At 41.9% G+C, this 10,603-nt stretch overlaps 1 protein-coding gene across 1 annotated transcript; it reads left to right on the forward strand.

Moving 5' to 3' along the window:
- Window positions 1-19: 19 nt before the first annotated feature.
- ap5m1 (adaptor related protein complex 5 subunit mu 1) lies at window positions 20-6,192 on the forward strand. The gene is made up of 8 exons (XM_031278743.2): window positions 20-276; window positions 410-1,070; window positions 1,172-1,399; window positions 1,482-1,621; window positions 2,621-2,706; window positions 2,797-2,909; window positions 4,329-4,425; window positions 4,506-6,192. Exons 1-8 carry the CDS (start codon window positions 209-211, stop codon window positions 4,586-4,588), a joined length of 1,476 nt encoding a protein of 491 aa, XP_031134603.1. The 5' UTR covers window positions 20-208; the 3' UTR covers window positions 4,589-6,192.
- Window positions 6,193-10,603: the final 4,411 nt, after the last annotated feature.

Here is a 10,603-nt window from a genome sequence, read left to right on the forward strand (position 1 = left end):
GTGCGCAAGCGCTAATGTCGTGTGATTGGTGGTTATTGTCACATGAGACAGCAGCAGGAAGTAAGTTACTGCGTTAATCACGTATGTCTATGGTTAATCAAATTCGAACACAGTGAGGAATATCTCTGAACTGCACGATAAGATGCGAATATTAATATTGAAGTCACAGAATAGTCTGTAAATTGAAGACGTCAGTGCAGCCGGACAAATGAGTGTGCGTGCTTTGTGGATTCTTTCTCACGAGAAGGGAGAAAATGTGTCAATACGCTTTACAAGGTATGTTATATGAGTTATAATGGCTCTAATATATCCACTTCCTGTTTACAATAATGTAGAAGACCGTAGCAGCGCTCTAATCTCTGCTGTATGCAGTGCTTTGTAATGTGATTCTTGTGTCTCCCACCCACAGGAGGTTTGCTACTGTGGAGCACCGTGCAAAGATCCTGGCAGGTTCCTCATATAGAGCAGTCCCAGAAGACAACACTGTGCTGCAGCTCCTGCTCACTGAGTTGGGGCTTTCAGACTCAGACAAGTCCTATGTAGCTCTCAGAGATGATTGCCTTCATCGTAAGCGACTGCCAGCCCTGGAGCTGCGGGTGGACGGTCCTGGAAAGGGATTTCTTTGGCCAGTGTTGGCCATCTCCCACGGGCCTCTTACCCTAGCTTGCCTGCCTTTAGTGGATGTCCCTGCTGAGCCACGGCCACCCCTTGCCAGCCTGCTGTCTGTATCCCAGGGCCTCACACTCTTGGCAGGTCTGCAGACTTTTCTCCTCGGCTCTGGGGGTAAGCCTGATAGCGAGGGGTTGGCCTCTCGCCTGGCGATGCTGCCCTCTGTACTCTTGCAGGTTTGTCCACTTGGCACACCCCTGGATGTTCCACTAGTGGGGGCACCTGCTACACCCACAGTGCCCACTCCTGCGGGGAACCAGAAGCAGCCAGCCTGGAAGACGGGGCTCCACCGCGGTCGAGCTGTGGTGAACGTAGCACTGATAGAAACAGTGCGCTCCATGCAGTATGGTAACCGGAGCAGACAGGACCTGTGGGATGTTTATGGCACTGTGACATGCAAAGTAAGGGCACAGTGTAAAGGAAAGCAAGCAGTGTTTTAACTTTGTTTTGCCTGTTTCCATTATTTTCCTTCATTCTACTTTTTTTGTCCTTCTGTCAACAGTGTGAAGTGGAAGGGGTGCTCCCAAATGTAACAGTGACCCTCACACTGCCACCAAATGGTTCTCCACTACAGGACATCCTGGTCCATCCTTGTGTCACCTCATTGGATTCTAGTATTCTGACTGCCAGCAGTGTAGATAACTGTGATGGCTCAGCTTTCTCTGGGCCATATAAGTTCCCCTTCTCTCCTCCTCTGGAGCCTTTCAGACTATGCAGCTATACATCTCAGGTATAAAACATACATACTAACATACTTCTAATCCCACACATTAGTGCTAATGTCTCAAGTGAATTCTGCAATTTTTCATTAGGTCCCCGTTCCACCTATCCTTGGTTCGTATCAACTGAGGGAAGAAGAGAACCAGCTGCGTGTGTCAGTAACCCTTAAACTTCATGAGAGTGTGAAGAACAGCTTTGAGTACTGCGAAGCACACCTGCCATTCTTTAACAGGTACGAAGCACAAGGTGTAATCTTTTAGCTCTGAGCACCTGCCAGTGTTTGTTTCCTGTAGAGCAAAGAGGTTTAATGCCTCACAGACACAGTCCATGCTGATATCCGATCAGAAATCAAGGTAATTTACAATTTTAGTTTCAGTGTTTACAATATTAAGAAAACTATTTTATGACAAACTAAACCCATCATTCTGTTTGAGAGCCTGAGAATTATAAATTCATGTCGTTGGATTAACTTAATTGGTGAAAAATATACATTTTTATTAACTGATGTTTGCTAGCTATGCTGGCAAACTAATGTCAAACTAATTCCAGCTGGCAATAAAATAAAAGCATCAATGTTTTTTAAAAACTGTTAAATTACTAAACATTTATTATATTTATAATTAATTATAAACACCACTTATTACACTAGTGACATATTGATTTGATCTATTGCTGAAAACATTTTCTTCAGTTTCTTCTAACAGTTTATCACTTTTAATTATATATACTTGCTTGGGCCTTTTGTAAAATGGAACAGAGCCATCTTCCGTCCTTGGAAAACACCTGCAGTGGTCTCATTACAGTGCACTAAATAACTCGCCTTAGCTAAATAAATGAGTCCTCCAACATCCAAGTCATAGTAACTTAGTAACCTAATCTACAAGTCTCAAACTTAACTTCATATGATAAAATACTACTCTCACACAATTTGCAGAAACATCCCAGAATTGTTTCACTAAAATCCCTTAAACACATCTATTTTATCAGTAGACCATTCTGCTGTCCAGTTCATACATTAAATACACTTACAGTACACTGTCGCTTTGGGTTTTCTTGTAGACCAGCGAGGATAAAACTCTCATTTTAAAAATGACCCATCCAGATAAACAGTTCTCCTGTGTCAAATCTGTTTTCATAAGTTGCCTCCCTGTTGCTTGAAGTGGTTGAACTCAACCACTTTAATCAGTATGTTTGCACCAACATCTGCATGTCGGCTCTGCGTCTTGTGCAGGGATCAGATGGGTGTTGTGGATGTAAAGGTGAGCGCCGGACAACTGGACGTTTCAAAGGAGAAGAACCTGTTGATCTGGGGCCTGGGTAAGCACTCCTGAGCATCAGTGTTAAAAAAATCATTTTAAAGCTGTATATTTGAAAAAGAAACTAATGAGTAGTTTTTTCCATATTTAGGACAAAAGTTCCCTAAATGCCGTGAGGTCACAATGGAGGGCAAGATCAGCTTTTCTGGGCAGACACCAGGACCTACTGACCCCCTCTGCACAGAACTTACAGCCTATATCAAAGTAAGTGAATACGTGTGGTGATAATCAGAAGCCTGATTCATGATCCAGTTTGTTTATTTACAGCTAAGGCATGTTGCAGCAATTATTAAATGCATACAGTTGTGTTCAAAATAATAGCAGTGTGATTTAAAAAAGTGAATAATGCTCAAAATCCTTAGAATAGCTTTTAATTCCATAATATCATTGCATTGGGAACACTGCACATTCAATTCCAAATCAAAACATGACCAAATGATCAAGTTTGTGTTATACCTTTACAGAAAGTGAAGAAAAAGGAATATTAGGCTGTTCAAAAAAAATAGCAGTATTTGCAACTCAAACATTTACTGTATGAACTGAAAAATGTCTCAAGGGTTAGCTTTACTTTGAATCACTGCACTAATATTTAGTTGCATAACCATTATTTCTGAGAACTGCTTCACATCTGTGTTGCATGGAGTCGACCAACTTCTGGCACCTGTGAACAGGTATTCCAGCCCAGGACGATTGAATTACATTCCACAATTCCTCTGCATTACTGGGTTTTGCCTCAGAAACAGCATTTTTGATGTCACCCCACAAGTTTTCTATGGGATTGAGGTCTGGGGATTGGGCTGGCCACTCCATAACATCAATCTTGTTCATCTGGAACCAAGACTTTGCTCGCTTACTGGTGTGTTTTGGGTCATTGTCTTTCCCATTTCAAAGGCATTTCCTCTTCAGCATAAGGCAACATGCCCTCTTCAAGTATTCTGATGTATTGAAACTGATCCATGATCCCTGGTATGCAATAAATAGGCCCAACACCACAGTATGAGAAACATCCCCATAACATGATTTTTGCACCACAAGGCATTTGAAATCCTTTTGGCTGAGCTGCCTATACTTTTCTGCACTTCTTTATATGTTTTCCCCTCTCCAATCAACTTTTTAATTAAAGTCCTCTGTTCCTCAGAGCAATGTCTGGAACGACCCATTTTGCTGAGTATTTCAGTGTGAAATGCACTATAACCAGCATGCACAACATTTGCTTCCTTCCTTCCTTAAATATGGGCCATAATTGACACTTGTTTCTTCACAGAATCAATCACCTTACTAATTGAACACAAGACTGCTATTATTTTGAACTTGCCCCTTTCAATTACAGATTCAATTACACAGAATGAGCAGCATCCATGTCATGACTGTTGGGTCTGTTGGTTTTCTATGACTCTATAACACTTACTAGTAAATTATTTGCCATGTAGAAATATCACTTCTACCAAAAAATTTGATTTATGAGGTTAGTGATGTTGGACTGCTATTATTTTGAACACAGCTGTAGGTCTGGCAATGCAAGACTATTAAACAGCTAATGATAATGTCAAATGTATAAGGGATCTATTAATATATAATAATTAGTTTGTAAAATGATGAACACTTCAACCGTTATCTTCACAGTTGTATTTCAAAGTGCCTGACATGACGCTCTCTGGGTGCTGTGTGGACCAGCATTCAGTGCAGGTTTATTCCTCTGCCAAACCACGGATTGTAACATGTAAGCTTACAATAGGTTTTGTATGAAATATTAGGCTGTATGCACGTTTTCTGAAAGTAAAAAATTGTTCTTGTTTTCAGCCCGAGAACTTCAATCCAAAGAGTACTTCATATGGAATTCAACAGGAACTGCTCCGGTAGCCTCTGGGCAGATGATGCTGTAGCATGGATGCATGAAGAGTAGCATGGTGGAAAAGTGCTCAGTTCACTATGCTGTAACAGGACTGAAGACTGTCGAGCATATGCAGTGATCCAGACCGGATATGTGACCCTGTAAATTGAAATTGTTACTATCATGTTGTTACTGCAGATCTTACAAATGATAGGACGTATAAATAACAGTCAAAATTATTGTTATCAAACAATTACATGTAAAAGACCTAATCATATTCCTTTCACTGATCCTTTTTTTTTTTAAATACCAACCTCCCTCATCCAACTTCTTTTTACCCCCAACCTTCACCCTTCCTCAAATTTATCCCATTGTTGACACAAGGCCACCCCTTGCTCTGACAGTCCCACTTCAGTGACTCTCCATCAGCCGGATAATTAGCAGCTGGGGCCTTGTCATCAGCTGTTGTGGGCCTGGAGGAGAGGGGTGGCTGGGTTGTGAAAGGCTGCGCTGCTCTGGCCAGTGTCTTGGCTACTAAAGGCTCCTCTTTTAGAGCTGGCAGGAGTCCTCGCCCCCTCCAACAGTCACTCCCCCACCCCTTTGACCCCATCCCCGCCCTGTCAACTAGTGGCTAGTTCAAACACTCAACCTCTCCAGCCAGACTGTGATTGAGCACTGACCCTCTGGCCCTCTGAGGATTTAAAGCAGGCGCTCGCATTCAGCAAACAGGACCTGCCTAATTGGTTAAAAAGTCACAAGGATGGGAATGGTTGGGTCGCCTCTTGAGGTTGCATAGGTGCCCTAACTTAATTAATGTAGAACTTTAAGTGTATTATTTTGATCTTAATTGTTGTAACACAAGTGTCAGTGCAGACATCCCTTTATAATCAATACTTAATTATGAAGAAATTATTTAAAGAGGGGCATGTGATTCCAGATGTTTCTCACTGTTAACTATTGTTTTACCTGAACTGTGATGGGTTTCATACTAACTGTTATATTTTTACTATGAAAGCTCCACCTCAGTGTATTAAGGTAAATGAATAACCAGCCGATGAAGGGTTAAATCAGAGGAGATGGTGCCCATCTAGTCCACGGCAGCCAGACTCCTCTGAGTGCCCTCATTGTCTGCAGTTGGCCTCTTGTGCCCCTTGCTGGTCCAAATGCTACATTCTCACGTGGATTTCCACTCAGAAGGCTGACCATGACAAATCCTCTGTCAATTGGAACCAATTGCTCACACGGCATCCTTCACCTTCTTTTTATGTAGCAGTACGGAGTGGCAGACACCGAGACCTCTCGGCTCTCCCCCTCCACGATGATTTGGCTTTAAGGCCCAGTGTGTGTGGCTAGCGAACTGGAAAAGGAGAAGTTTTTTGAAGAGTTGGGGCACTCTAAATCTCCTCAGTATCCCAATATGTGGTCAGTCTGGCTCCTCAAGTCTGCAGTCAGTGGCCTCTCACTGGCAGACTTTGTTGGTTGATTGAATGACTTGCTAAGTAGATGGACTCATTTTAATGTGTTGCTCATACCTTTTGGTCTTTAAGTCTACAGTGTTTTTCAGAATCGTTAATCATTTATTTATTTCATGATTGTTGATTAACACTGCAATAATCAACAAAATAACACAGGCCAAAATAAATTTGTGAAAGTAAAGCAGCTGTGTGGATTGTCATAAATTATGTTAATATATTACAAGGTTGCATAGCCTTACATACTCAAAATTATTGTATATACCAAAACATTAACTGAACTATTATCAACACTGCAACTGTTATCCACATAACTGTGGGAGTTTACTTCACTGTGTCCCTCAGCCCGATAATGACACCCAGTGGTAGAGTACAATAAAGTTCATGTTAGACCTCTGTTTTCTTTAATACAGTTTATTGCTCATTTCATCTATTGAAATTGTTCTACTCAACCACTGCCAGATAATCTTTGCTTGTTTAATTCCCGTCCAGGCCCCTGCTGTGCGATGTGATCCCAGCAATCTTCATCTAACTCACCATGCCTGAGGCGGCCCCAGGTGTTTGGTAGGAGTCCAGTTCCTCTTAGCTTCTCTAAACCCGCTAAGAGCCAGCCTCAGGGAGACCACTTGAAGAATGATGGTGCAATTAGCAGTTTCCTGTTTTCAGTCTAATTATTGTTCAAGAGCCACAGATCTTTTGAAATAATGAGATGTCTTTATACTGAGGGATTCTTTTGTGCTAATTTCTATAACAAATGCCCGATAATAGAGCAGAAGCTTCAAAGTTGGCTGATTCGAATCCCAACTCTTTGAGCTAAATGCTATCAATATTGTAGGAAGGCTAAATGAGCTTCAGACTCACTTCTTGGGCAGCAAGTGTTTCCACTGCTTTAACCTATAGAGGGCAACATAATCTCAGGCATGTATGAAAGTATCCCCAGAACATCAAGTGTTTTGTTTATATTGCAAGTGTTCTTAATCCATCTTATTGTCCCAGATCCCTCCTGCACCTCTTATCCTCGCTGTCTGACAGCTTCTGGCTGACTCAGTCCACATCCAGCTATCCCTCTGTGTTTTACCCCTGTCTTCTATTCTCACTATTTCCCTTTCAGTTGTCCAGGCTAGGTTTTGGTCTAAAGACAGTCCTCTGTGTCCAGTCTGTTGAGTTCTTTCCTCTCCGTTTGTGGGACCTTTAGTTCAATCTGTCTGGATCTCATCTTCTCTGCTGCACAGAAGCTGTTTGTCTGGCTGCTTACGCTGTCTGGCTTCACAGAGGTGAGGCAGAGATTTTGAGTCTAGAAGGCAGCTGGGTTCTAGACTTTCTCCTGTGGTCTCATCCAGGAAGATGTCCCTCTCTGTGGACCTTCTCACAAGTTTCAGCCTCTGGATGCCTTCTGTATTTGTTTCTCCAACTAAAGGCCCAGATGAAATGATATTGGAATCAGTAGTAATTCAGGTATATTTTTTTGTATTAAGCTTGCTTGTTTGAATAACAATTTGCAGTCTTACCATTAACTGAGTAGACAACCTTATGTCTTCTGTGCACTCTGGCATGTCGGAAGCGAGTTCGCTGATGCCGATGAGCCTGTTGTGCGAGCTGTCTGGGCCTCTAGGAATCCTCCCTAGAAAGACCACAAGGCCATACAGTACAAAACCAGTGATGGAAAGTAACTAAGGACATTTAGTACACTCTAGGACTGTACTAAAGTACAATTTGAGGTACCTGTCTTTCTATTTAATGCTTCTTTATACATCAACTTCACTACATTTCAGAGGGAAATGTAGACAATGTTATAAAGATTGAGCCAGTACTCAACCTTTTTGGCTTGTGTCCCTTTACAAAAAAGAACAGTGTCTTATGCCCTTGTTTCCCCCCCTGCCATTTACACATATATTACAATGCATGCTTTATGGGATTTATGGTATTTATAGTTTAGTAAAGATATTTCCTATGGACAGACGTACTGCCAAACCATTCTATAGAAAGAATCATGTGACTGTCAACACTTTTCTTTGTGTTTGCGACCTTGTATCTAATAGTGGGGGCTTTTCTGTTCCCTGTACCCTGAAAATAGATCCTACTGAGGGTCAGTCATGGCTGTAGAACGCCCTACTTTCCACTCCATAGACACTTTTATCAGATCCACTGAGAATGGAAGAACCTACACTCACAGCTGTCTCCCTCTCTCTTCTCCTTCTTTCTTTCCTCCATCTCTCGTAAGCACTGTTCCCCTTTTTAATTTTGGCTTAACATAGAAATGCATGATCTGAATTATTGATAGATGCACTTCAGCTTTTCCGGTACGTTGTCAAGATGCTTTACCTGAATCATTCTGCCGGTGCCGGAGTGTCCTGTCTGACCGATTGTAGAAAACAGGTGGACACCCCCATCTCTGCAGTCCCTGCCCTACAACAAACACCAAATTCCTTATTGGGGTTTGAGATGGCATGGGGCAGCCGCAGTGACACTGGGACAGTCAGCAGCGATATGTTTCTTTTTTTTCTTTTTTATTACCATGGTAATTTGACTGGCAGTGCTTGTGTGGCCGATTTGAAGGGCCAGTGGTTGCAATGCCTATGGAGAGATAATGATGGCATGTCTGGGTAAAAATCACAACCAGTCAGGAACAATAATGCAAAATTATGTTCCAGCACAGGATTAAACAGATGAGGAACTTCTCATAAGAATTAGGCAACAAGGATAGCCTGTTATTAGGCAGCTGATTTTGCTGTGCTAACCTGGGGTCTTTGGGGTGGATGGGAGTGAATGATGCTTGAATTGTTACTTTGCTTTGGTCGGGGGTTTCCTGCAAAGCATGGTTCGTACAGCACACACATGCACACGCTGTTATCTACAGAATCAGTATCACAACACCGAGTGGTCTGTAAAAATAACAAAAGCCTGAGTGGGAATGAAACATTATAGCCAGGAGACTTACTAACCTGAGAATGAGGAAAGAGTTATCTCGTGTCTCAGTGGAGGTAAGGTTGTCTTCCTCTGTCCCTGAGATCCTGATGGCTGCTCCACAGTGACCGGTAGAGCAGGGAAGGTCCACTGTGGTTCAGGCTGTGCCCCCTCTTCTCGCAGGCTATTACATGGAGCTACTTTACGCAGCCTGGGTCTGGAGCCTGTGGAGCCCATTGTCTCACTCCCTGTTCCAATGCTGGCAAGCTGAAATACTAAATTCTTCTCTATTAATAGTGAGATATGAAAAAAGTTCAAAGTTAGTATATCTTTCTTCAAGTTGAGTGTTAATTACATTTACTAATCTCACCTATTTAATGTCTTCTCATCGGACATGTAGGCTCTGTCACTGAAGGCCCACTGGTTATATTAACTTTCCATGTAGGTATCGATTCCCTGCGGATTTTTGGCCTCTCCTATTAAAAACTTCGTCAATTACAGAATAACTTCACATTCAAAATTGTCTCTCCAACTTGTCCCATTTCTTCCAGTTGCTTCCAAACAAACCTGGTGGCCCTCACATCTCCCCTGCTGGCGAACTTAATGTTTGTCCCGAAGCATCTCTGTCTGGTGTCAGACAGAGTACAAAGTACAAATGCAGTAAACAGTTTTGGTAGTGGTTAAAGGAGTAGGTGTGTACTTCATCTCTGCCTTCATACTTGACTTCATAATGAGCTAGGTTTCTATGGCAACTCTCCCTACAGGTTACTTTGTAACTCATAAGTTAATGCTTGAAAGAACCTGTTATTTCCCTGCACCCCTTCCATATTAGAAAGCCCAGAGGGATGAGTAGAGAGTTAGGTTATTGGGGAAATTGTTAACAGAATGAAAAATGTGACTTCAATCCACCGGGGGTAGACAAACACTGTTACAAAGGTTGGTCTTATCGGGCTGCATGTCAGGTAGTTTTATCAGCCCCTTACGTACTATACTTCATATCACTGCTGGTTAGTTTAAAAATGAGACCTCTGTTCTTCTTTGTTGGTGTAGTTTGTATGTGTTTGGTAGCCTAGATTATGTGGTGATAGTTTTCAAAACGGTTCCCCTTTATATATTACATTATTTTGGTTATTAGTCATGCAAACGGCATGGCTCTAGGGACGGCATTGTCAATCTATTGGTCGTTCAGTCCATTACTTTGGTCGAGACTGAAATATCTTAACAACTTTTAGATGGATTGTGGTGAAATTCAGTGCAGACATTCATGGTCCCCGCAGGTTTATCCTACTGACTTTGGTAATCCCCTGTATTTTCTTCTTGCAAATGTCTGTTAAATACTTTGGTTTATGAACAAATGCATGCAAAACTAATGACATTCCCATCAGCCTCAGCTGTAGGTTGGATGTAGTGGTAGCATGCAAACACACTAAACTACTATATTGTTAAAATTATACTAAACATCAGCGTGTTAGCATTGTGAGCAAGTTAGCATTCTGATGTGAGCATTTACCTCAAAGCTATCGACAGTCAGAACAGCCTGACAGAGCTGCTAGCCAGGCTGAAAACGCTTAGTCTTGTTTAGTTTTCTATGATAGTAAACCATAGACTGTATAAAATAGTAGTAAACCTTGTTTTTACAGTCTATGTAGTAAACTGAATAACTGGGTTTAAAACGTGGTCAAACAAAACAA

This window comes from Sander lucioperca, chromosome 18 (assembly GCF_008315115.2).
Source record: "Sander lucioperca isolate FBNREF2018 chromosome 18, SLUC_FBN_1.2, whole genome shotgun sequence".
Classification (NCBI taxonomy): Eukaryota; Metazoa; Chordata; class Actinopteri; order Perciformes; family Percidae; genus Sander; species Sander lucioperca.

Bases quoted from the DNA above. Each gene is read 5' to 3' on its own strand.
- ap5m1 (XM_031278743.2), top strand. From the start codon at position 209: ATGAGTGTGCGTGCTTTGTGGATTCTTTCTCACGAGAAGGGAGAAAAT. The intron at 1,400-1,481 runs GTATAAAACATA...ATTTTTCATTAG, and splicing joins TATGCAGCTATACATCTCAG to GTCCCCGTTCCACCTATCCT. The intron at 2,707-2,796 runs GTAAGCACTCCT...TTCCATATTTAG, and splicing joins CCTGTTGATCTGGGGCCTGG to GACAAAAGTTCCCTAAATGC.